Genomic DNA, 27,454 nt, shown 5'->3' on the forward strand with positions numbered 1-27,454 from the left:
TAACTTAGAATAAATGAGAACGTTTTCTCCCGTACCGCGCACTTGAAAAAAAAAACCACACGAAACAAACTTTAACAAGCCTAGAGCAAAATACCAGCAGATCACTGTCACAGCAGGAGATGACACAGTGCTCATTAGCGATCTAACTAGATAGAATGTAGTTTTATAGAATTTGAAAAATTGACTTTACATCCAATCATTGTTTATGGTATGAGTTTGCTATCAGACGACCACTTGGAACAAATAATTATATTACAAGGAAACATGTACTCATTTCATGCGTCCTGGAGCGTTCCAAGTTCCTCAGTATGTGCTATCATTTCAGGAGCAGGAGCAACGGAAAGCGGCCATCATAAAGAATTTTGGCGTGCGCAGTCAAAACTTGGATTTAAAAAAACAGCGTCTGCGAAATGTGATGGACTTTGAGGTAAGAACTTCTCAATGTAACCACAAATTGCGGTGACTGTTTTGTTTTCGGCAAACCATTTTAGTATACTAAATAGTGTTTTTGTCAATCAGCAAAATTTTGGGCGTGAATTTCAACGATAAAATGAAACCGAACGGGGTATGAAGTTTATCTAAAATACTGTTTTAAAGTGTCTGTGCTGAACTCGCTTGGAAACTTGTGTTTTGTATTTTTGCAGAGTTTGGAAGAAGAAGAATTTGTACGCCAATTCACCTTAGATGCATTGGACTATTTCATAAAGAACACTTCAGACACTGTAAGTCGCCTATTTAACTCTTAACCAGTTGGCAATCGAGAATCGTTTTGAAATAGCTATGACCCACTAGGACGGCGCGAATGCAGCGAGCGGCCTGTAGTAATTTTGCTAAGGAACTCAATTTTTCTGTTTGTGCTCTGCCTTTAAATGATGACTTTTTGACCTGTTCTTTTTGTAAAAATAATTCATATAGTTGGCAGGATTTTTTGCCTTCTTTGTAGCTCCGAAGCCTGAAGCTGACCGTGCCGATATTAAGATACTCCTGGTTTTTATAATGCAAAGAAAATAAAGTGTAATTCTTTAACTGGGGCAAAGCGATAATTTTTTATGATAGTAATTATGTAGGTGAGAAAAAGGTGTTTGAATAAAATTCACTCTCTCGATAATGTTTTTTTTTCTACTGCTGTAATTTTGTGAACTACGCTTGCAATATTTCGTCAGTACTTCTCAGATAAAAGTTTTCTCGCTGTACTTATTCATGCAAACATGTAATCCGATTTCAATATTTACTTTAGTGAATTACACGTATGTTTTCTCGCTGCTAAAATTGTTAATCCTCTCAAAATTGCGAACGTAAATGCATTTAACAAAGATGGGTTATTAAGAACACATGAATACGACTTTGCCCTCTTGGCATGTGTTCCAGTAGACTAATGTGGTTTTACTATTTTTCTAAGTTTTTTTTATCGCGTCTGAATGTAAATGGTTTGGTCTGACAAGTCTGTTCCTAGTCATGTTTAAATCTATTTCGTTCAGTGAATGAACATTATTTAAATTGTAGTTCAGGCTCGGCGATGTTTTTCTATTTTTTTAACTTCCCAGTTTTTGTTACCAGTATTTTATCGCACTCCCAGAAGATAAAATTTGTTTTGAATGGTGACTTCTACGACACAACTGCTAAATTTTTGTACGTCACGTTATTTGGTTTTCTCTTGGTATGAGTTTTGAGTGTAATGAATAACTTACCTCACTCAGGAAAATGACTTCTGTACTCTTATTGAATCTAAATTCAGAATGTAAACTCTTAATATAATTCAATAGAGATCACCTGAACTGGATAATTGTTTTCTATAGTGATTGAAAGAAATTGTGTAAGATGGTTCGGGAAAAAAGATAAATATAAATCAGAATTTCTTTTTGGTTGGTTACCAATTTTAGTCCCAGTAATCGTTTTAACTGGTCCACAACAGTTATTTTTTCTGGACGTGGACACTCCATTAAGGGCAATTTTCCGGAAATCTGCCGTCTATTTTTTAGATCAGTTTATACATTTCAAAGATCTTTGAAGTCAAATGAGTGTGGTGTCACGTCGAATCAGGGAGTGGATCCAAAAACCGAGTGGTTTTTGGACGTGAACTTTTATAAGTAGAGTTTTGAAGTAGTGACATGACTCTGTTTTGAACAAAATTTAGTTCCCGGTGTTTTAATAGCTGCCGTGAGTCTCTCAACGGCTATTGTTTGGGCGCTCAACTTTTTAAATTCAAAGGATTTGAATTGTATTGCTGCGCTGTATTTTGATCTGGTCACATTTTTCACCTTTTCATGTCAAGAATGAGGCAAATTAGATTGGTGATTTCAGTCACGCTTATGTAGTAAATGAAGTAAAAAAGGGATTGTATTTATAGCCTTTTTCATATTACGTTTAAAGTGGAGTGAGCAATTGTTGTTCAAAACAATTTTTCGGTTTTTGAAAACGATTTTTACGTGCGGCAATTTTGCTTCTATTTTTAAGTGCTCTCAAACGAAGTTTGTAGCAATTATATTAGTCCTGTCGGTCTTTTTTAAGCAATTTTTCGTTTGACCGATTTTTCGTCTGACGCTTTTGACTTTTCGTCCTCAAAAACGGGATAAACAGGTAGCGCCCAGCGGGCATTAAGTGCTCTTAGAGCCTTTCAGCTCTGTTTCAGCTCAAACTGTTTCGGAGACTTATACTTATACTTATGGTGTGAAGGGAGGTTCATAGAGGTTGAGACACCCCCCCCCCCCCCCCCTGTTGACCCCCACCCCCACTATTGCCGCCAACCCCCGCCGCGCTGTCCCCCCCCCCCCCCCCCAACCCAGTGTCCCCCAATCAGCCCCGGGTGCCCCCACGTGGCTAGCTACTGACGAAGCCAACCGCTCGCCGGTCGTTTGAGAGCAATTCGCCCGACGTTAGTCGGTTATGTTTGCTATTTTTTATCCCGATTTTCTTAACAAATGTTTTCAAAAATTGGCTGGTGTAATGATAATGTTTTGTTGTATTTAATTTCATCAAACTTCTGTTCATGATTTTTTTGACTTCGACACTGTTACCATTCATTTTTGAGAAGTTTCTAGTGAATTTTTGAATCGTGCCTTCAATGATCATTTTTAGTTTTTTTCGCATAAACTTTTTAATTGCTGTTTCTTGTTTGCTGAAGTTATTGAGAATTTTAGAGTATTTTGTGTTTTCTTTTCTGATTTCGACGCAATTAATTTTAAAGAGATTCTGATTTTTGTCAAGTTTCTCTGTTTTGCGCTTTGCTTAGTCTGTTATTGATTTTCACACAATTGTTTTAATCTGTTATCTTTCTAAGGACGCATAGTATCATTATTTATATAGAGTGTTGTATTTACTGGTTGCCTTAAAACTTTAGTTTTTTAATATGAGTTTTTTTAATCGGTTTAAGATTTTTTGTTTTGGCTGTTTCTGAGCATAGCGGATTACGTGCATTGTTTTGGATTGTAATTCAGCAGTTGTCCTGCTATGTTTTATCTATAGATCACGTTTTTCGTTTTTGCAAAAGTCAAATTTAACTTTGATTTACCGCACTCCCCGTTTCATCGGAAGAAATGGAATAAACTGATAAAGCCCTGTCATAGTGCATTAGGTTTTCCCTGTTAATTAGAGCCATTGCTAGCTTACATCAGCATAAAGTTTAATAGCCTTCAGTTCCAAAGCTGAATTAAGTTTATCTTGAGAATCCAATTGAAACTGCACATCAAATTGGAAATTTTTTTAATAGCCGCCGTCAGCCTCTCAAAGGCTATTATTTTGGACTTCTGCTTTTAAATTCGCTTTACCTTTTGATCGCGTTTTTCGTTTTATATAAGTCACGATTTTCTTGTTTGACTTTTGACTTACCTCACTCGCTGTTTCAACTGAATGCGTTTCAAGTTCTTTCACTAAATGAATCACGCAATATAGTGAATACGTTCAAAGTCAAAAGAGCAAAATCAAAAGAAACGGGATAAGCATATAAATCGCGGTCATTAAGTCATAGTGCAGTAGGTTATCAAAGTTCATTAAAGCGATTGTTAGCTGGCGTTAGTATTATGGCCTAATAGCGTTCAGTTTAAAGCTAAATGATTTATGTGTATCTTTAGAATGTAACCGAATATTCAGAATTTGCGCACCAAATAAGAACTTTTTGACAATTGCTATCTCCGATTTTTTTTCTGTTTCATTCCCAATGTGTGTCAAGCGGGTCAACGGTGGCTATTTTCTGGCAATTTACCGGCTATGTTTGACACTTAGAAAGAAGTCTGCCAATTTATATAATTTTTTTCCGTTTAAGTCAGGATGCGGAGCAAGGGGCTCGATGTCGGACTTTTACCCGCCAATTTGCCGGCTATATTTTTGGTGCCTGTTCCTCATTTGTTTCTGTTATTACTTTTTTTATATTTTTATCGCCTTTTTTTCTAAATGGTTCCAGTCTTGCCATCACAGTCATTGAGAGGTCTGATTTGCTGTTTGGTAATGGAAGTTCTCTGAATTGCAGTTCAGGACTTATTGCTCTTTTATAATTCAAGAAATTTGAATTGCATGGGGGTGCTATCTTTTTCTTGATATGCTTACACATTGAAGTAAAATTGGAGTGGTGATTTGGGTCACGCCGATGTAAGAAGTGGGGCGAAAATCGAATGGTTTTGTGGCGTGAATATTTTTCATTCTGATTTTGAGGTAGAGTCAGAGACTTCGAACAAACGTTCGCTTCCTCGACTGGGAATTGTGTTCACGTATGTCAATTTGACTTGTTTTGAATGCTGTTGTTCGAGTTTTTGGATTCGGTTTTTTGAAATGTTTTTTTTCTAAACCAATTCCTTTTTATTTCTAGGACTACTTTTCTGTTTAGTCAACAAAAAGTCCTTGTACACGTACACGTTATAAAATGACGAAAGTCGGCAGTGCCAGAAGTTAATGTGCATGGCCAGAATAAACACCAGAAGTTCACGGTAACTTACAGAGGAGTTACGTAACCTATGCTTCGGACGTGTCCTGCTATGTTGTACCTTTCGGGCACCTTTTTTTTGTTTTACACAGTTCACTATTTTTTCGTTTAACTTCTGACTTACCTCACTCATTTTCAACTGAATAGAACTTAGAATTAAGTCAATAAGTTTACGCATCATATTGAATACGTTGAAGGTAATAAACAGTGAAATCAAAAGAGACGGGATAAAGCGATCATCATCTGCATTATTTTTTTTGTTGTGACCGTTCATTTCTTTCATTTTTTATTATGTTTCTCAATTACTTCTTAGTAGCCTTATTTGTGTTCCTGACGTCCGTTTTCACTCTCCCTGCATGAGATATAGCACAATCTTGTAATTAATGTTTTTGATCTTAGTTGACTCAAAAGTTCAATTTTGAGTAGCTCTTACCTTTCAATCTTGTTTGGAGTTTGATTTTTTTGAAAACAATGGACAATCAGAATTTTATGCAGCACCTCTTAATTTTGGTCTCACTGGTTTCTTTTAACTAGTGATATCAGTAGCCTATTTCGCGGCTCTATTTGGACAATTCTGCGCAATTTTGATGGTCACACAGACTAAATTTATTTTTATGGGAATAGCGGATGGGTATATAACGAAACCTCTCATTTATTAGACCATATAACATGTTTCTGGGCGGTTTTTATGGGCATTTTATCGGTTCATTTCTTAAGCTTTTTGTGAATATAGAAAGTGTATAGAGCAGCTTTTCTTAGTTCGAAGTACCGAAGAATAGAATTGCGTCGAATGTTCCTTGAGATAATTGGCAAACTTACTTGAGATACTCGGCAAACGGATGATTTCCTTTTAGATCATCGGCAAACTTTGTGATCAGCATAATTGTCCTGTACCGATGGTTAAGACCTGCTATTACACAACGGAGTTTGTCTTGAAAAAATTGGGACTCCAAAAAGAATCGAAATCTGATACAGAACGCGAGAGCGAGTATTATTTCAAAATGCTACAGTCCGAGCTTCTTTCCCTCGACTTTGAGCATACAATTCAGAATGTCAGGAGGAACCGGAACCACAGTCATACGACAAGGAAACCGTTGTATTCCTTCTTTTTTTCAACATCTCATACACCCCAGAAAGTCGATTTGTACAAATTAGTTTTGAACTTGCTGGAAAATTTTATCATGACGTTTGTCTATGGTAAACCGTCGGAAAGGAAGAAACACTTTTACAAGGTTTGTGGAGTTTGTTATGTTTCTTTTGATTGCTGCTCAGAGTCCGCTTTAAGCACTTTGAATGAAGCAATACGGGATATTTGGTAAAAGCTCGATAAGGCGAAACCAATATTTTTAGCCACTAGGCGAAAATTTTTAACAAACATTTATAAACATTAGGCGAATACCAATTGAAACACTCAAAGGACGGTACGTGGAAATCCATTTGACGGTATAATAAAGTAGCAAAGTATCCCTAGATTGTGTTTACAAGATATAGCTTACCGAAATCTTTCAACATTGAGCGTATGTCGCGATTCAGTTGAGGTCCATCGCCCAATTTTGGCAAATTGTCTCAACTTTTTCCGGGCCTCATTACTCTGAAATGCAGTTTAAAGTGCTCAGGCATTAAGTACTGAATAAAGTCCTTGAGAATATTTAAATTAAACAGTGGCTTACAATAAGTTATTTCATTATCCCTCGGTAAATTATTTTGAGAAAGAGAGGAGAACATGGGACAAAATTGAGTGATGGACCTAGGACTGCATCGCTACAAATGCTCAATATTTAAAAAGTTGTCTGCATTTCTGTTAGCTATTATTAATAGCCGCGTCAGCAATTCCAGACGGCTATTATTGTGCTCCTAATTTTTTACAATTCAAAGAATTTGAATTGTATTGGTGCGCTGTGTTTTTTTTAAGATGTGTTCACACATTTTTCAATGACTTTGATCTTTCAAAACGGGATAAACAGGTAAAGCCCAGCGGGCATTAAGTTTCATTAGAGGCCCAAAGTGGGCTTTAGTAGTCCTTCAAGTGCTTATAGTGGTGCAGCCGCTGGGATGGCCTTAATTTAAGGTTAAAAGGTCATTTTTACGAGTTTTTGGGCTCAAAATGGTGCAATTTTTCATGTTTTTTTGTGATTTTTGTTTGATTAGTCTCATGTTGAAGTTTTTAAAAGGTAATGAACGGTAAATTACAGAGGAGTTACGTAACCTATGCTTCGGGACGTGTCCTGCTATGTTGTACCTTTCGGGCACCTTTTTTTTGTTTTACACAGTTCACTATTTTTTCGTTTAACTTCTGACTTACCTCACTCATTTTCAACTGAATAGAACTTAGAATTTGTGTTCCTGACGTCCGTTTTCACTCTCCCTGCATGAGATATAGCACAATCTTGTAATTAATGTTTTTGATCTTAGTTGACTCAAAAGTTCAATTTTGAGTAGCTCTTACCTTTCAATCTTGTTTGGAGTTTGATTTTTTTGAAAACAATGGACAATCAGAATTTTATGCAGCACCTCTTAATTTTGGTCTCACTGGTTTCTTTTAACTAGTGATATCAGTAGCCTATTTCGAGGCTCTATTTGGACAATTCTGCGCAATTTTGATGGTCACACAGACTAAATTTATTTTTATGGGAATAGCGGATGGGTATATAACGAAACCTCTCATTTATTAGACCATATAACATGTTTCTGGGCGGTTTTTATGGGCATTTTATCGGTTCATTTCTTAAGCTTTTTGTGAATATAGAAAGTGTATAGAGCAGCTTTTCTTAGTTCGAAGTACCGAAGAATAGAATTGCGTCGAATGTTCCTTGAGATAATTGGCAAACTTACTTGAGATACTCGGCAAACGGATGATTTCCTTTTAGATCATCGGCAAACATTGTGATCAGCATAATTGTCCTGTACCGATGGTTAAGACCTGCTATTACACAACGGAGTTTGTCTTGAAAAAATTGGGACTCCAAAAAGAATTGAAATCTGATACAGAACGCGAGAGCGAGTATTATTTCAAAATGCTTCAGTCCGAGCTTCTTTCCCTCGACTTTGAGCATACAATTCAGAATGTCAGGAAGAACCGGAACCACAGTCATACGACAAGGAAACCGTTGTATTCCTTCTTTTTTTCAACATCTCATACACCCCAGAAAGTCGATTTGTACAAATTAGTTTTGAACTTGCTGGAAAATTTTATCATGACGTTTGTCTATGGTAAACCGTCGGAAAGGAAGAAACACTTTTACAAGGTTTGTGGAGTTTGTTATGTTTCTTTTGATTGCTGCTCAGAGTCCGCTTTAAGCACTTTGAATGAAGCAATACGGGATATTTGGTAAAAGCTCGATAAGGCGAAACCAATATTTTTAGCCACTAGGCGAAAATTTTTAACAAACATTTATAAACATTAGGCGAATACCAATTGAAACGCTCAAAGGACGGTACGTGGAAATCCATTTGACGGTATAATAAAGTAGCAAAGTATCGCTAGATTGTGTTTACAAGATTTAGCTTACCGAAATCTTTCAACATTGAGCGTATGTAGCGATTCAGTTGAGGTCCATCGCCCAATTTTGGCAAATTGTCTCAACTTTTTCCGGGCCTCATTACTCTGAAATGCAGTTTAAAGTGCTCAGGCATTAAGTACTGAATAAAGTCCTTGAGAATATTTAAATTAAACAGTGGCTTACAATAAGTTATTTCATTATCCCTCGGTAAATTATTTTGAGAAAGAGAGGAGAACATGGGACAAAATTGAGTGATGGACCTAGGACTGCATCGCTACAAATGCTCAATATTTAAAAAGTTGTCTGCATTTCTGTTAGCTATTATTAATAGCCGCGTCAGCAATTCCAGACGGCTATTATTGTGCTCCTAATTTTTTACAATTCAAAGAATTTGAATTGTATTGGTGCGCTGTGTTTTTTTTTAAGATGTGTTCACACATTTTTCAATGACTTTGATCTTTCAAAACGGGATAAACAGGTAAAGCCCAGCGGGCATTAAGTTTCATTAGAGGCCCAAAGTGGGCTTTAGTAGTCCTTCAAGTGCTTATAGTGGTGCAGCCGCTGGGATGGCCTTAATTTAAGGTTAAAAGGTCATTTTTACGAGTTTTTGGGCTCAAAATGGTGCAATTTTTCATGTTTTTTTTGTGATTTTTGTTTGATTAGTCTCATGTTGAAGTTTTTAAAAGGTAATGAAGGCCTTTTGTGAGACAAAATTGCTTGTTATGACCTTTTTATGAGCTATATGTTTTGGTACTACAAACATAAACACACAAAATGATACTAATTTTTGCATTTTTCAGTTTTTTTGACAATTTTTGTCATTTTTTTGAGTTTTTTTTAGCCCTAGGTTTCAAGAAACTTCCTCTAGGGTTTGATAAAGGGTTTGATGATAGATTACTGCATAGTTTCTGATGGTAATGTTATTGTTTTCAACTTTTGCCATCATGAATTTTAGCTTTATTCGACAAAACTTGCAATTTTTTTCATTTTTTTGACATTTATTGTCATTAATCAAGTTGTTTGAGTCCCAGGGGCCAGAAAACCTCATTAGAGGTTGGATAATAATATACTGAAAAATTTTTAGTTGCCATGGAATAGTTTTCAACTTTTGAATATCTCAAATATTAGCAACTTTTTTTGACAAAATTCGTATTTTTTCACGTTTTTGAAGATTTTAATATTTTTCAGTTTTTACACTTTCAGGGACCAGGCAATCTGCTTTGATGTTTATTAATAGGGCACTGCATAGCTTCTAGTAACAATGGAATGGTTTTTTAAAATATTTTAATGTCTCGAATTTTAGAATATTTTTGATAAAATCTGCAATTTTTTTAAGGTTTCTTAAAGTTTTCGCCAGTTTTTGATATTCGTCCATTCTCAAGTGCAAGAAAACCTATTCTACATTCTGATGAAATGTTACTGCATGAATTTAATTTAAATAGATTTTGTTTCAAAAATTTAACCTTTGATCTTTTAGAAGTTTTTTTGATAGAATTTTCAATTTTAAGTTTTTTCAAAATATTTTATTTATTTTTTCTTTCCTCAGTAGCCAGGTAGCCTCATCTAGGATTTGATAGTAAGTTATTAAATAGTTGCTAGGGTGCAAATGGTGTTCAACATTTTAATAGAACGAATTTCTATTTTTGAAGTTTGAAATTTTTTCTAAAAATTAATGCCTATCGATCTTAAGCTTGGAATTGGTTTATTGGATAGCCTCTAGAGACACAGAAATGATTCTGAAGATATTTTTGTTCTCGATTTTCAGCAATATTTGCTTATAATTTGCAATTGATTCCTTTTTTTCTTGAATTTTTTTGGTCATTTCTGAATTAATCGATCTTCAAAGGCCAATGAATGTTTTTCAGGTCTTGCAGATAAAAAACTGAACCGATTTCAGATACAAAAATTGGTTTGAACATAATTTTGAAATAGGTATTTTCATAGGAAAAAAAATTTGCCTTAGGTTTAAAAGCTTCAAGAGTTTTAGCAATGAGTATGTTTTTGTTTAGTTTTAGTTTCTCAATTTTTGTTTAGTTTCTCAAATTTTCGATGATTTTTGTGTTCTGGCTCGCATTGTTCACTTGATCTGCTGGTCAGGTAGAGTATGTCTGAGTTTTTCAATCAGTATTTCGAATTGTATTTCAGGACTTGTCCTGCTATGTTTTTTTACTTCGTCTTTCGCTTTCGTTTGTTTTTTTTAGGTCAATTGCGTGACTTACCACACTCAATAAAATGACTTCTCAGCTCAATAGTGTGCATCTAAGTAGTACCAATCATATATGCCCTAATTCTTGATTATTAGAGTCTTGAGTTTTTGATTTCGAATATTAATTTTGAAAAGCCCTATTAGGGCTTTCTCCTTATAGAGCTTATGTGTCATGACAGTCCGAATCTAACCCATAAAGTCTAGTGGTCTATTAAAGGACTGGTGGTCATAGCCACAAGCATCTATCGCGCGCGGCTAGTTTCCGGTAATATGCCGGCTATGTTCATGCAAACACAATCTTTAGTTACTTAGGTTCTTAATTATAGTGTTAAGTGGGTCTTGAAGTTGTGTTCCCCAAAACTTTAGTCCAAAATTCTCGCCTAATCCTACAAAAATTTGCGGTGCTTAATTGCGTTTTTACCTATAATCTTCGGTTTTTATATTCGAGCCTTTGTATACTTTTTTTTGTTTTGTCTGATGTCGTTGGATAGAAGTAGGAATAGGTTATACAGATTCTTAATCATTATATAACATCTCTCCAATTTATAAAGAGAAGGGAAATTTGTCTTCTTCGGTTTGTTTTTGTTATTAATTTTTGCTCATCTTATCAGCCGGTTATTATAGTGCTCCTTATTGCTGCGCTGTCTTTTTTATGTATCTTCACACTTTTTTCGACCTTTGGTCAATGAGAATTCAAATTTGTTAGTGATTTCAATCAAGCGGTTGTAGTAATAGGAACAAAAAGCGAGTCGATCTTAGGCATGAAATTTTAAACTGCTTTTAAATTGAAGTGATAGTGGTTTTGACGCGTGCGGCAATTGAACTTCTGGTTTCGCTATTTTTCGCTTCATTTTCTGTACGAATACTTTTAAAAGATGATACGTGTGTTTCTAATAAAGCATAGTGGAAGTTGTTTAAAAGTTGTTTAAAAGCATAGTGGATGTTGTTGATAACCGACTAACATCGGAGCAAGTGCTCTCGAGCGACTATTGGGAGCTAGAATGTATTGCAGCCTGCTTCAGTCGGGGGGGGGGACTGAGTTTACTTAGTGGGCTTCAAATGACGTCATCAGAGGTTTTATATCCCACTATAACCGCTAATAAATAGTAATTCAAAAGTTGAAACAATTTCGGCGCTTTTATTTGACTTTTGAGAATAAACTGCCGCAAATTGAGTTCAGCTGCTGACTCTTGTGGATGAGAGAGAAATTAAGGTCACGCAAAACGAAAACGGTCAAGCAAAAATGTGGCTTTGAAAAAAGACGAATACGTTTACAATAATTGTTTCAAACTTTATCTGCAAGAAATTAAAAAGCAACAGATGCTTTTTTAAGACTTAGATGCTTTTCTTCTTCATGAAATAAGTGTTTTTTTGGAGGGTTTCGCATATTTTTGCAGATTTTTGTTGTTCTGGTGTCTAGTCTCATCTAGGTGGCTCTCAATGGCCCTTTTTTGAGGTATGATTAAATTAATTTACTGTTTAATAGCCGCCTCAGCTTCTCAGCTGGCTATTATAGCGCACTTATTTTTTTAAACTTCATCAAACAATTTTTTTTTGCTTTTCCTTAATTCACAGCGTGTTCAATATTTTGCGTGAAATCTTTTTGACTTCTCTAGGCTAGTTTGAGTACTCTCTGATTCTGCTAAAAAATGTTTTTGGACATCAGTTGCTCAGCAAAGCAATTCAAAATGAACAGAGTCAGTGTCAAAAAACAAAATCAGAAATAGAAACGGGATAAACCCACAAAGCCCATTTTTAGATGCCCCTTACTAAAACTTTGTTCTTAGTTACCATCTCTAATGCTTATTGGTATTGATACTAGCCCCTGTGTCGTCTGATTACGAAACAGCAGCATGTTCAGCTCCAAAATGACATCGAAATAGTTCGCACTTCAAAATTGTTTGTGTACAAAAATCATTTTTTTCATCAGTTTTTTCTCTTCTTTCAATCCCAATCTTGGTTATGGGAATCAATGGTGGTTATTTTCCGGCAATCCGCCCCCACCCCCACTTCACCTTTGTCCCACAACAGTCCCCACACTTACTCACCCCTCCCCCAGTCATCACCCGTGCACGTCGTTCATGCCGAAGGATGTGGCCCCGCGGTGCACTCGCCCGCTGCTCTCACCTCACATCCCCTCAAGTGAGCTAATGTTAGCCTCACTAAACCGTAGCTAGACTGAGGAAGCCAATCGCTCGCTGGTTGTTTGAGAGCAATTTGCCCGACGTTATTCGGTTATGTTTGAATTGTTTGTGATTTTGCAAATCTTTCATTCGTATTTCTATTGTTTATTTTTCAGCCATTAGGTCCTCTAAAAGGTATCGTGTGATCTCTAATGTTTTACGCTATGCTGCGGTTAAGGGTTTTATAATGTATTTATGTGGTTTTCTTGCTTTGGAACCACCGACTTTCCCTTCTTTTGCTAAATTCTTTTTGCCAAGTCGATTTAAGCCAATTTTCTTCAGTTTTTTTGGTTTATCTGTCATTGATTCCCTTAAGGTTGTATTCTGTACTGATTCTATGGACGCGTAGAGTCAATTTTGCCATGAATTGTTATTTTAGGGATGCTTAAAGCACTAAGTCTTGGAAAAAGATTTCGTTTTTACAATTCTTTGGGCATAGGTTTTGGGCTTTGTTGACTATCTGCTAATTCGTTTTCCCTCAGATCGTGGCTTTTTTGACATTTTGCATAAAATCTTTGATTTCTCTATGCTGCCTTCGTTTTTTGCTCATTCTGCTCAAGGTGATTTTAAACCGCAGTTGCTCAGCAAAGCAAACTTCAATCAACAGAATCAGTATCAAAACACAGAATCAAAAATAGAAGCGGGGTGAAGCCCAACTACCTAGATGCCCGCTACCTGAACTTTGAACTTTGTCTCTCTAAGTTTTACTTAACATGTGTAATGCCTCTCAGTATGAAACAAGATTTTCTTCTAATTATGAAATCAAAACAAAAAGTTGGGCCTTTAAAATTGTTTTTTAAACAATAATCAATATTTTCCATTTTCTGTTCTTTCAATACCAATCGGGTTTATGGGAAACAAAGAAAAATGGCGGCTGTTTTTCGGCAATCTCGGGTTTGTTTAAATATTTGTGTTCTGTTAACTTTTGTGGAAGTTTTTCCTCTATAAAGATTGATATTGTTGTCTTCAGTTTCTTTGATTCTTTGGATTTTAATTCAGAACTGGTTCTGCTGTTTTATTTCGTCGAAAAAAAAATGTTTAGCTTTACCTCATTCGACATCTTGAAATCTTTGACTTCTTTAGGGTAGTTTCATTTTTCGCTCGTTCTGCTGTATTGCTTTTAAACAGAAGTTACTCAGCAAAGCAATATGATTCGATTTCCTGTATCCTGTCATTGAGAAGCAATGTGTTTACCTACAAAATCTCATCAAAAATTACTTCACAATATTTTGTAATAGTTTTTTTTTTCAATTTTCGGGTCTTTCATTCCCAACCTGGGTTCTGAGAATCAATGGCGTCTAATTTTTGGCAATCTGGCGGGTATGTTTATCTTTGTGAAACTGTGGATCTACGAAGCTTTCGCCGCCATTTTTCTCGCACTTTTTCATTAGAATAGGTCAATAGAGTGTTCTAAGTGAGTATGTGCTTACGGCTTATTTCTAGTTTCACGTCGAGTCAATTCCTGGGTTTCCTGTTGGTCATTTTTCTAGCGCTTGACCTAAAAGCAAAAGAAGTGTTTGCTTACAACCCGTCAAAAACCTTAAAAGTCGGAATTGTTCTTGACTTCGTTTTGATTGTTCTAAACGGCTTTCGCAATTTCAAGCCACATAACTCATCATCTAAATGTCACCTCAAAAATGCTCTGAAATTGATTCGGTTTTTTAATCCTAATTATTGTACTGGTCTGGAGTAAGCTCTGAGAACATTTGAAGCCCACTAAAATGAGAACTTGAAATGCATATGAAACAACTGAAGCGCATTTATTCATGACTTAAATTTTAAATTTTTCTTCTGGAACTTTGATTTTCTTCGAATTTTTGGTTATTAGCGTTATTCAGTTGAAAAATTGTTGACCGTGAAAAGTTGTTGTAACCGCTAGCAATAGTAAATTATATTTATCATTACTGCCGCTGATATTATTGAGGCTCAGTTTCAGAAGTTTTGACCCCTGAACGGCATCGCGTGCCTCCACGGGTACTCTCAACCGGAATCTCACTGTACCCCCAACCTGGACGTAGCCCCCGCATACCATTGTTCTCGTAATCCTCCTTTTCGACCGTATGCTCTTTTCAATAGTTTTTCTCTTGAGCTTTTTTTTGCTCATCCGACCACCAATGAGTTTTTCATTCAATTATTGGATGGAGTTCTTTCGTTTTAATTCTGCTGTTTCACTTTGTTTTAGTAATTTCGCTTCGCTATTTTCGCTAAAATTGTCCGCAGAGCACTACCCTACCTGCAAAATCTAACCGTTTCGGCTCATGATAGAAAACCAGCTGAATTGAATGAGGACAGAGCTTAGAATCATTGTCTAGTGCTAGTTTTTAACGTAATTTCTAGCGCTCGAGCAGAGAAGCAGTTTAATCGGATAATACTAAGATTGAAATGAATGTACAGATTTACTGTTTAGGTGATCGCGTTTGAGCGCACAGTCATTGAGGCAGCAAGCGAGATCACTGATGTCACGTGGCCCAGCACGGCAGTGCAAAGTCCCAACTCTAAAGAGTTCCTGGAAAAAATCAAATACGACAAAGTCTCAAACATTGGAAACATCGGCTTCGTTGTAAGTAAACCTGTAAACTATAAGGGTTGATCAAATACTGATAATGTCAGGAACATCAGTTTTTAATAGCCGCCTCAGCTTCTCAACAGGCTATTATAGCGCTCCTATTTTTTTTTACAATTCAAAGAATTTGAATTGTATTGGGACGCTGTCTTTTTTACAACTCGAAGTGGAGTATTAGTTTTACGGCTAGAAGAAAAGTATTGGTTTTCTTAAGGTCTTTATTACGACTCGAAGAGGAGTATTGGTTTTTACGACTCGAAGAGGAGTATTGGTTTTCTTAAGTTACCGGAAGTACTATTTGTTCAGACGCTGTTTTGATCTAAAAGCGAAAGTGAGAAAAATTGCCATGTGAACTAATTTTTTCTGAGCGAGAGAAGTTTTTTGATCATGCGCTGCGTTTAGTGAATGACTTTTTGACTTTGAAAATTTTTGACTGAATGGCACATATAGATAACCGTTTTTAGCCGTTTTTTCGTCAAAGTGGCCCATTTTTTGCTTGTAATTTGGTTTTTTGTAGAAATAATTTTCATTCGATGCTAAAATGAAATGTAAACCTTGGAAATTAATAGCACAGTGTTTTGCAGAGCCTGAAAACGCGTTTCAAGTTCAAAATTGGCATAAATTTCTTGATTTTTTAATTAATAGCCGCACAGCGATAGCTGGGGCTATTATTGGCCTTCTCTTGGTTTTTTTTATTTCGTCGTCATGATTTTTGTTACGACCATATGACGTCACAGCCACTTTTTGTTCATTCGCTCATGCAATTTCAACTGAATTGCATGTGTGACGTCATTTTTCGCTCTTAGTGGAGCGAGTTTTTTTGTTCATGCGCGTGATTAAATTTTTGGTCACACTTGACCTACCTCACTCTCAAAAATGACTTCCTCACTTTGAAATTGACATTTATTTACTTTAATTCAAAGAGATAAGGTCAAATGGGTATGTGTCACTCTAAATGAAGGTTATTTGAGATCAGCTGATAGAAGCAGCAATAAATTATACAGATTTTTAATCAAAATATAACAGATCAGCCTTCAATGAAAAGACGAATTTTTTTGGTCTGTCTTTTTTACTGTTTTTTAAGACCGCCGATCTACGAATCTATTGCGGCTATTTTCTGGCAATCTGCCAGCTATGTTTAATTTTTCCTATTTTCTTCATTTTTGGATCTTTTAGCCGTCTTTTTGCCAAAAATCAGTCAATATGACAACTTCCCGTTGACAATTCATATACTCGATGCCTCTTTTTTCCTCGATGTAATTTTGTTTTATAAAATTTTACATATGCTAATCCGATTTTGGTAGTTTTTTCTCTCCTATTTTTCTCAGTTTTTTTGTATTTTGGTTTTAATTACTAGAAATATTCTTTTTGTGCAACATGAGGGGCTTTAGTTTTGTTTCAATAAAAGCGTCAATAATTTTTTAGCGTTAAATTTTTGAAAAACAGTTAATCTTTTTTTATAAATGCAGTCCTAAAAATTTTCTGATCTTTTTTTGCAAAATGTTTCAATGTTTCGTATGTTTGATTTCTGCTTTTTCTTTTTTTGATCTGTTCAGGAGGATAGATTTTTGTCTCGGATGAATCGTTGTCTTTTCTATGTCTCGAAAGCTAAAAAATGAAATGGTGTTAGTTTTTCTTGTTTTTTTTTTTAATTTGATTTTTAAACTTTCAAAACTTTTAAACTTTGATTTGAACTTTCAAAAATCAAGAATTAGTCTTTGTTACGGTGTTCCTCAATTTGTGTCCATATTGTTAACATTCTAGCTTGTATCATTCTAGCTCTGTCCTGACACCTACATTTATACTGGTTTTATTGATTTTTTCAGTTATTAACAAATTGAATGATTTCGGCTTTTTCCTAGATTTTCGTCATTTCTTTGGGTTGCAATTCATTTCATTCAACACAAGGCAGTACTAAAAGTTTACTAGAATTTTCTACTGATAAGTTTTTATTGTATTTTTTACGACCTTGGTATTGTTCTTAAACATTTTTTTGAATTTAAATATTACTCGGTTGCTTTTCTATGATTATTTTAATTTTTGATTTAGTGTGAAATCAAGTTGTCTAGCATATATACAAGAAGAAAAAAGTATATGTTGTTTTTGTCTTAATTGCAGTGATGAGAAATCTAACTGTAGTATTTTTCTGATTCTGAACCTTGAGCATTATTTTTTGAAAAATTTAGTTTCTAAGTTATTATTATCTGCCGTTTGCTTTAGCGATCTTTTTGACATTAGAATCATGAATTATTTGAGGGCAGTTGATAGCTCTGTCAGCTTTTGGAGACTATCAGTGTTTTGATTATCCTAATTATTTTGCACTTATCCTTACCAAACGTTTTCAAAAATAAATATTTTTGCGGCATTTTGTTTCTCTTGGTGACAGTGGTTTAAATTTCACCAATTTTTATATCAGACCGGGGGGGGGGGGAATGAGTTTATGGTTTATTAAAAAAAGGTAATGGTTTTAGCTGCAATTAGGGTTTTTGTCAGGTTTTTACGCTTCGAGTCGCTTCCGGAATTCTTCCGGCTATGTTCTTAAGGTTTTTTTTACCGGAAGTACTATTCGTTCAGACGCTGCTTTGATCTTAAAGCCAAAGTGAGTAAAATTGCCGTGTGAACTAATTTTTTCTGAGCGAGAAAAGTTTTTTAATCATGGGCTGCGTTTAGTGAATGACTTTTTGACATTGAGAAGTAATTTTTGACGGAATGGCACATATAGAGAACCGCTTTTTTGCCGATTTTTCTTCTAATTTTTTGCTTGTAATTTGGATTTGTGTAGAAATATTTTTTATTTAATAATTCTATATTGAAATTTTAACCTCGGACATTGATACCGCAGTATTTTGCAGAGCCTGAGGATTTGTTTCGAGTTCAAAATTGGCACATATTTTTTTGATTTTTTCAGTCATTTTTTCTCTTTTCCTTTTAGTTTCTTCATTTTTGGATCTTCTAACCGTCTTTTTTGTCAAAAATCAGTTAATATGGGAACTAAAACATATAACTCAACGCTTCTTTCTACCTCGATGTAATTTTGTTTTATAGAATTGTACATATGCTAATCCGATTTTGGTAGTTTTTTCCGATTTTTGTCAGTTTTTTGTTTGTATTTTGGTTTTAATTACTAGAAAGTCTTTGTGTGCAACATGAGGGACTTTAATTTTGTTTCAATAAAAATTCAATCATTTTTTGGCGTTAAGTTTTTGAATAACATTTAAAACTTTTTCATAAATGCAGTCTTAAAAGTTTTTTGACCATTTTTTGCCAAATGTTTCGTGTGTTTCACTTCTGCTTTTTCTTATTCTTTTGTTCTCTTCAGAAGGATAGATCGTTGTATCGGATGACTCGTTATCTTTCTATGTCTCGAGTGAAATGTATTCGTTTTTCTTGATTTTTCAAATTTCATTTTTAACTAGAAAATCAAGAAGTCTTTGTTACGGTGTTCCTTACATTGTGTCCATATTTTTCCAATTCTGGTTAATATCATTCTAGCTTTGTCCTGGCACCTACATTTGTTTTCGGTACATCGATTTTTTCAGTTGAAAAAAATGGAATGATTTCAGCTTTTTGTTAGATTTTCGTCATTTCTTTGGTTTCAATCAACATAAGGCAGTACTGAGTGTTTGCTTGCAAGCTTTTTCCAAAATTTCCCTTATTGCTTTTTAATGCAACTTTCTTCCGGCCTTGGAATTAATTAAAACGATTTTTTGCCTTTGAATATTCTTCTATAATCAATTTATTTTTTGAATTAGAATGAAATCATGCTGTCTAGCATATGTACAACAAGGAAGAAGTATGTCATGTGTTTTGTCTTAGTTGCAGTGATTAGAAAAATAATAGCAGTGGTTTTCTGATGCTTAAATTTGAGCATTCTTTGAAAAATTTCACTTAGCTACTTGATTATTAACTGCCGTTTGCTTCTGCGATTTTTTTGAGATTAGAATCATGAACTTTTTGAGGGCAATTGATAGCCCTGTCAGCTTTTTCAGCCTATCAGTATTTTGACCATTTTAATTATTTCGGACTTTTTTTAACGTTACCAAACGTTTTCAAAATATAAATTTTTGTTTCTCTTGGTGGCAATGGTTTAAGTTTCACCAATTTTTAGATCAGAACTGGGGAGGTCATGACTTAAAGGTTTAATACAAAAGGTAATGGCTTCCGCTGAAATTACGGATTTGTTTGTGAAGTTTTGACGCTTCGAGTCGCTTCCGGGATTCTTCTGGCTATGTTTTTTTAGCGGAAGTACTATTTGTTCAGGCGGCGTTTTGTGCTAATAGTGAAAGTGAGTGAATTGCTGTGTGAACTAACTTTTTCTCAGCGAGAGAAGTTTTTGTTCAGTGAATGACTTTTCAAACTTCGACGGTTCGAAGTTCGAGTTTTTGAGAGATTGGCGCATACAGATGACAGTTTTTAGCCATGTTTTTGTCCATTTGGCCCAATTTTTTTGTAACTTGGCTTTTTGTAGAAGTAAATTTTGATCGACGTCGCATGACTATACAACCAACTGAAATCGATACCATAATGTTTCTGAGAAATTAATAATGCGTTTCAAGTGCAAAATTGTTCCGTATTTCTCAAACTTTTGTCAATTGTTGATTTTTTTCTTTATTTTTCATTTTTGGCTCCTTAAGTGGACTTTTCATAATCATATTAGTAAATATAAAAACCGCGTTTTGATAATTCGCGATTTGGATGCCTCTCATTGACGTGAGGTGTTTATTTTCTAAATTTGTACACATGCTAATCCGGTATTGGCGGTTTTTGTCAAATTTTTCTAAATTTTTTGGTTGTGCATTGAGTTCTATTGAACCATCGGTGTTTTTGGTTTCCTTTTTTTGCTAATTGAATTGGTTTTGGCGATATCTATCTAGAATTCAGTGAAAATTTTTAACAGATGTTGAACTCTCTTTTCAAATTGTTTTACTGGTTTTCAATTGAGCTGTTTTCACTTCCTAGACAGAAGGATGGCTATGTAATGTTCTCAATTCTCGGTTGCTTAATAACAAAAATCCATATTTTTTTAACCTCATTTCTTTATTTCGATTTTTAGGTAGATCTTGCAATATAGTTTTTTTTTATTTTTCAGAAATTGCGAATGAGTTTTTTTTAATCTTTTTCACATTGTATGTAGTATCCAAATTCTATTTTGTTTCTTTCTAGCATTCTCCTAAGACCTATGGTTTTATTCGCTCTGAATTTGTCAAATTGAAAATTATTGATTTGAACTAATAATTTTTGTCTTTTTTTTAATTTTTTAATTTTTTTGTTGGCAATTGATTTTATTCAATATAATATGGCAGTGAGGTTTTTCTAGCTTCACTTTTACCAGTTTTGAACCAGACTGTGTTTGGTAACATACACCTTTTTGTGTTTAAACATTGTTCTGTCTCTTTAGTCTTTTTTATGATTAATTTTTATTTGTGTAACTTTTGCTAGTAAAGTGGTCATTGTTTAGTTTTATTGCATTCATTGTGATTTAAGGCGACAACTGGTGTTTATTGTTAAGGCGACAAAATTTTCCGTTACCAATTGATTAGTGTTTTTATTTTGCAAAATTGTGTTGCGATTGAGAGAACTTACGGCAGGTTTTGGGAGCCTAGCTTGGCTTGAGTTTAGCTGCTCGCGTACTTTAATGTATTCAATTGCGTTTAAAAGTTTGGCTTGTTTTATATAAAGGTGTAATGTACTTTTTAGTTCTGTTTGTTTTATGGGCTATCGTAATTTTTTGACTGATTTGTTTTATGTTTTTATTAGTCACTTTAATGGGAACCAGTTAATTTAAAAGGTTATTTTTTGACAAAAAGGACTCTTTGAGTTGTTACCGGAATTCTTCCGGCTATGTTCTTGAGGTTTTTTAAACCGGAATTACTATTCGTTCAGACGCTTTATTGACGCTGTAAATGTGAAAGTGAGTGAAATTGCCGTTTGAACTAATTGTTTCTTAGCGAGAGAAGTTTTTGATCATGCGCTGCGTTTAGTGAATAATTTTTTGACTTTGAAAAGTAGCTTTTGACTGAATGGCACATATAGGTAACCGTTTTTATTCTTTTTTCGGCTAATTTGCTCAATTTTTTGCTTGTAATTTGGTTTTTGTAGATTTTTTTATTCGATGCCATATTGAAATGTTTTGCAGAGTGTTTGCCGCAGTGTTTTGCAGAGCCTAAAAATGCAATTTTATTTTGAAATTTCAACCTCGGAAATTGATACCACAGTGTTTTGCAGAGCCTGAAGATGCGTTTTGAGTTCAAAATTGGCACATATTTTTTGATTTTTAGTTAATTTTTCTCTTTTCCTATTAATTTCTTCATTTTTGGATCTTTTAACCGCCTTTTTGTCAAAAATCAGTTAATATGGCAACTTCTTTTGATAATTCATATACTCAACGCTTCTTTCTACCTCGATGTAATTTTGTTTTATAGAATTGTACATATGCTAATCCGATTTTGGTAGTTTTCGATTTTTGTCAGTTTTTTCTATTTTGGTTTTAATTACTAGAAAGTTTTTGTGTGCAACATGAGGGACTTTAGTTTCGTTTCAATAAAAATTAAATCATTTTTTGTTGCTTTTTTATGACTCGAATGCTGAAATGTATTCGTTTTTCTTGATTTCTATATTGTGATTTTTAACATTCAAAAATCAAGAATGTGTTTTTTACGGTGTTCCTTACATGCGTCCATACTGTTCACATTCTAGTTTGTATCATTCTAGTTTTGTCCTGGCACTTACTTTTATATTCTTCATTTTGATTTTTTCAGTTGTTTAGAAAATTGAAGCATTTCAGCTTTTTATTAGATTTTCGTCATCTCATTGGCTTCATTCAACATAAGACAGTAGTGAGAGTTTGCTAAGAAAGCCTTTTGCAAAGTTTTGACTTGATGGTATTTATTACAATTTTCTTCCGGCCTTGGTATTTTTTAAAAGACTTTTTGCCTTGAATATTTTTATGTTGCTTATGTCTTTTCTGTGACTAATTTAATTTTTGAATAACTATGAAATCACGTTGCATATATATCACGAGGAAGAATTATGTGTTGTTTTTTCTTAATTGCAGTGATTAGAAATATTTGTTGTAGTGATTCTCTGGTTCTTAAATTTGCGTATTTTGAATAATTTAACCTTGTTTCTGAGATCATTATCTGCCGTTTGCTTTCGCGATCTTTTTGAGATTAGAATCAGGAATTATTTGAGGGCAATTGATAGCCCTTTCAGTTTTTTCAGCCTATCAGTATTTTGACCATCCTAATTTTCTCGGATTTTTTTAAACGTTTTTAATGAAAAGTTTTGCTGCATTTTGTTTCTCTTGGTGACAGTTGTTAAAATTTTACCAATTTTTAGATCAGACCTGTGGAGGTCATGAGTTAAAGGTTTAATACAAAAGGTAATGGCTTCCGCTGCAATTACGGATTTGTTTGTGAAGTTTTGACGCTTCGAGTCGCTTCCGGGATTCTTCTGGCTATGTTTTTTTTTACCGGAAGTACTATTTGCTCGGGCGGCGTTTTGTGCTAATACTGAAAGTGAGTGAATTGCTGTGTGAACTAACTTTTTCTGAGCGAGAGAAGTTTTTGTTCAGCGAATGACTTTTCAAACTTTGACGGTTCGAAGTTTGAGTTTTTGAGAGATTGACGCATAAAGATGACAGTTTTTAGCCATGTTTTTGTCCATTTGGCCCAATTTTTTTGTAACTTGGCTTTTTGTAGAAGTAAATTTTGATCGACGTCGCATGACTATACAACCAACTGAAATCGATACCATAATGTTTCTGAGAAATTAATAATGCGTTTCAAGTGCAAAATTGTTCCGTATTTCTCAAACTTTTGTCAATTGTTGATTTTTTTCTTTATTTTTCATTTTTGGCTCCTTAAGTTGACTTTTCATAATCATATTAGTAAATATAAAAACCGCGTTTTGATAATTCGCGATTTGGATGCCTCTCATTGACGTGAGGTGTTTATTTTCTAAATTTGTACACATGCTAATCCGGTATTGGCGGTTTTTGTCAAATTTTTCTAAATTTTTTGGTTGTGCATTGAGTTCTATTGAACCATCGGTGTTTTTGGTTTCCTTTTTTTGCTAATTGAATTGGTTTTGGCGATATCTATCTAGAATTCAGTGAAAATTTTTAACAGATGTTGAACTCTCTTTTCAAATTGTTTTACTGGTTTTCAATTGAGCTGTTTTCACTTCCTAGACAGAAGGATGGCTATGTAATGTTCTCAATTCTCGGTTGCTTAATAACAAAAATCCATATTTTTTTAACCTCATTTCTTTACGATTTTTAGTTAGAGCTTGCAATAGTTTTTTTTTATTTTTCAGAAATTGCGAATGAGTTTTTTAAATCTTTTTCACATTGTTTGTGGTATCCGAATTGTATTTTGTTTTTTTTTCTAGCCTTCTCCTAAGACCTATGGTTTTATTCGCTCTGAATTTGTCAAATTGAAAATTATTGATTTGAACTAATGTCTTTTGTATTTTTTAATGTTTTTTTTGTTGGCAATTGATTTTGTTCAATATAATATGGCAGTGAGGTTTTTCTAGCTTCACTTTTACCAGTTTTGAACCAGACTTTTTTCATTAATTTTTCTTGTTTTTGGTAACATACAACTTTTTGCGTATAAGCATTGTTCTCTCTTTAGTCTTTTTTATGATTAATTTTCATTTGTTTAACTTTAGCTAGTAAAGTGGTCATTGTTTAGTTTTATTGCATTCATTGTGATTTAAGGCGACAACTGGTGTTTATTGTTAAGGCGACAAAATTTTTCGTTACCAATTGATTAGTGTTTTTATTTTGCAAAATTGTGTTGCGATTGAGAGAACTTACGGCAAGTTTTGGGAGCCTAGCTTGGCTTGAGTTTAGCTGCTCGCGTACTTTAATGTTTTCAATTGCGTTTAAAAGTTTGGCTTGTTTTATATAAAGGTGTAATGTATTGTTTTAGTTCTCTTTGTTCTATGGGCTATCGTAATCTTTTGACTGATTTGTTTTATGTTTTTATTAGTCACTTTAATGGGAACCAGTTAATTTAAAAGGTTATTTTTTGACAAAAAGGACTCTTTGAGTTGTTACCGGAATTCTTCCGGCTATGTTCTTGAGGTTTTTTAAACCGGAATTAATTTTCGTTCAGACGCTTTATTGACGCTGTAAATGTGAAAGTGAGTGAAATTGCCGTTTGAACTAATTGTTTCTTAGCGAGAGAAGTTTTTGATCATGCGCTGCGTTTAGTGAATAATTTTTTGACTTTGAAAAGTAGCTTTTGACTGAATGGCACATATAGGTAACCGTTTTTATTCTTTTTTCGTCTAATTTGCTCAATTTTTTGCTTATAATTTGGTTTTTGTAGATTTTTTTATTCGATGCTATATTGAAATGTTTTGCAGAGTGTTTGCCGAAGTTTTTTGCAGAGCCTAAAAAAGCTATTCTATTTTGAAATTTTAACCTCGGAAATTGATACCACAGTGTTTTGCAGAGCCTGAAGATGCGTTTTGAGTTCAAAATTGGCACATATTTTTTAATTTTTTAGTTAATTTTTCTCTTTTCCTGTTAATTTCTTCATTTTTGGATCTTTTAACCGCCTTTTTGTCAAAAATCAGTTAATATGGCAACTTCTTTTGATAATTCATTTACTCAACGCTTCTTTCTACCTCGATGTAATTTTGTTTTATAGAATTGTACATATGCTAATCCGATTTTGGTAGTTTTTTCCGATTTTTGTCAGTTTTTTGTATTTTGGTTTTAATTACTAGAAAGTCTTTGTAGGCAACATGAGGGACTTTAGTTTCGTTTCAATAAAAATTCAATCATTTTGTTGCTTTTTTATGACTCCAATGCTGAAATGTATTCGTTTTTCTTGATTTCTATAGTGTGATTTTTAACATTCAAAAATCAAGAATGTATTTTTTACGGTGTTCCTTACATGCGTCCATACTGTTCACATTCTAGTTTGTATCATTCTAGTTTTGTCCTGGCACTTACTTTTATATTCTTCATATTGATTTTTTCAGTTGTTAGAAAATTGAAGGATCTCAGCTTTTTATTAGATTTTCGTCATCTCATTGGCTTCATTCAACATAAGACAGTAGTGAGAGTTTGCTAAAAAAGCCTTTTGCAAAGTTTCGACTTGATGGTATATATTACAATTTTCTTCCGGCCTTGGTCTTTTTTAAAAGACTTTTTGCCTTGAATATTTTTATGTTGCTTATGTTTTTTCTGTGATTAATTTATTTTTTGAATAACTATGAAATCATGTTGCATATATATCACGAGGAAGGATTATGTGTTGTTTTTTCTTAATTGCAGTGATTAGAAATACTTGTTGTAGTGATTCTCTGGTTCTTAAATTTGAGTATTTTTTGTAAAATTTAACCTTGTTTCTGAGATCATTATCTGCCGTTTGCTTTCGCGATCTTTTTGAGATTAGAATCAGGAATTATTTGAGGGCAATTGATAGCCCTTTCAGTTTTTTCAGCCTATCAGTATTTTGACCATCCTAGTTTTCTCGGATTTTTTTAAACGTTACCAAACGTTTTCAATAAAAAGTTTTGCTGCATTTTGTTTCTCTTGGTGACAGTGGTTAAAATTTTACCAATTTTTAGATCAGACCTAGGGAGGTAATGATTAAGTGGTTTAGTACAAAAGGTAATGTCTTCAGCTGCAATTACTGTTTTTGGTCAAGTTTTGACGCTTCGAGTCGCTTCCAGAATTCTGGAAGTGGAGCGAAAAAGCGAGTGGTTTTGTGGCGTGAATTTTTTTGCTCTAAATTCAAAGTAGAGGAAGATAACGGTGTTGGAACAAAAATTCGCTTTCTAGCTAGTGGGTTTTTTGTTCACAAGCGGCAATTTCACTTCGAATATAACTGTTTTTTTTTCAATTTTTTGGCTTAGATTTTTTAAAATTGTTTTTCCTATCGATTCAGAGTTCAGTCGATGCCTAGTTTTTTGTTCTTTTCGCTAGCAGTTTTTTTCGAATGCGGCATATTGACATTGTTGTTTTTTTATTTTTTTTTATTTTTCGCAATTCACTCATAGTCCGTTCTAGGTCTAGTTCTTTGTTTAGTCAATGAAAAATTCTTCGAATTGTACGTCAGGACTTGTCCTGCTATGCTTTTTTACTTCGAACAGAAATTTTTTGCTTTACCTTAGTTCACAGCTTGTTCAACATTTTGCGTGAAATCTTTTTGACTTCTCTAGGCCTGTTTCATTTTTCGCTCATTCTGCTCAAAGTGTTTTAGACAGCAGCTGCGCAGCAAAGCAATTCAAAATGAACTCTCAGTCTCACAAAACAAAATCAGAAATAAGAACGGGTTAAACCCATAAAACCCAGTTTTAGATGCCCGTTACTCAAACTTTGTTCTTAAAGTCTTAGTTACTATTTCTAATGCTTATTTGTATTGATACTAGCTCCCTTTTTCTCACTGTGAAACAGGAGTATATTCAACTGCAAAATGACAGCAAAATAGTTCGAACTTGAAAATTGTTTTCCTACAAAAATCATTTTTCTCATTATTTTCTCCTTCAATCCCAATCGTCGTTATGGGAATCAACGGTGGCTATTTTCCGGCAATCTGCTGAGTATGTTTGGCTTAACTTCCCAGTTTGGAATAATTGTATTTTATCAAAATATCGTCATATTTGACTTATAAACTTTTCTTGGGACCAAAAGCTGCAAGATCAGACTGACTATATCAACAAGAATCGGTCAAGTTTTTTTTATTAGTCATACGCGAAAGCGAGACTATTATCGAGCTTACCTTGGTTAATAGCCATGTCATCTGCTCTAAACTCGAATTAGATTCTCTCCGTTTTTAAAACTATTAGAAGAAATGGAATAGTACTGAGCCGCCCTTTTTTAATAGCCGTGAAGCGATAGCTAGGCTATTATTGGTCTCATCTGGATTCTTTTATAATTCGAGAAACTAATTGTATTGGGGTGCTGTCTAACGATTTGTAGAGGATTAACGATTTTTAGTTTACGTCGCCAGCCTCTCAAAGGCTATTATTTAGGCGCTCTCCTTTTTTCGATTTGGATTGTATTGGTGCTCTGCTCGGTCCTTTTTTCTAGAAGGGATAAACAGGTAGCTATCAGTGGCCATTAAG

General features: G+C 34.2%; 1 protein-coding gene across 1 annotated transcript in view; it reads left to right on the forward strand.

Annotated features, from left to right (window-relative positions):
• The window catches only part of LOC142339760 (uncharacterized), a 107,838-nt gene that overhangs the window by 52,683 nt on the left and 27,701 nt on the right, over nt 1-27,454 (forward strand). Inside the window, exons 12-16 of the mRNA XM_075390020.1 lie at nt 326-427; nt 645-722; nt 5,767-6,144; nt 7,780-8,157; nt 15,209-15,361. Of these exons, the coding sequence (XP_075246135.1) occupies nt 326-427; nt 645-722; nt 5,767-6,144; nt 7,780-8,157; nt 15,209-15,361 (1,089 nt within the window). The remainder of the gene's footprint in view (nt 1-325; nt 428-644; nt 723-5,766; nt 6,145-7,779; nt 8,158-15,208; nt 15,362-27,454) is intronic.

The sequence above is a fragment of the Convolutriloba macropyga genome, chromosome 1 (assembly GCF_964194025.1).
Source record: "Convolutriloba macropyga chromosome 1, txConMacr16.3, whole genome shotgun sequence".
Lineage (NCBI taxonomy): Eukaryota > Metazoa > Xenacoelomorpha > Acoela > Convolutidae > Convolutriloba > Convolutriloba macropyga.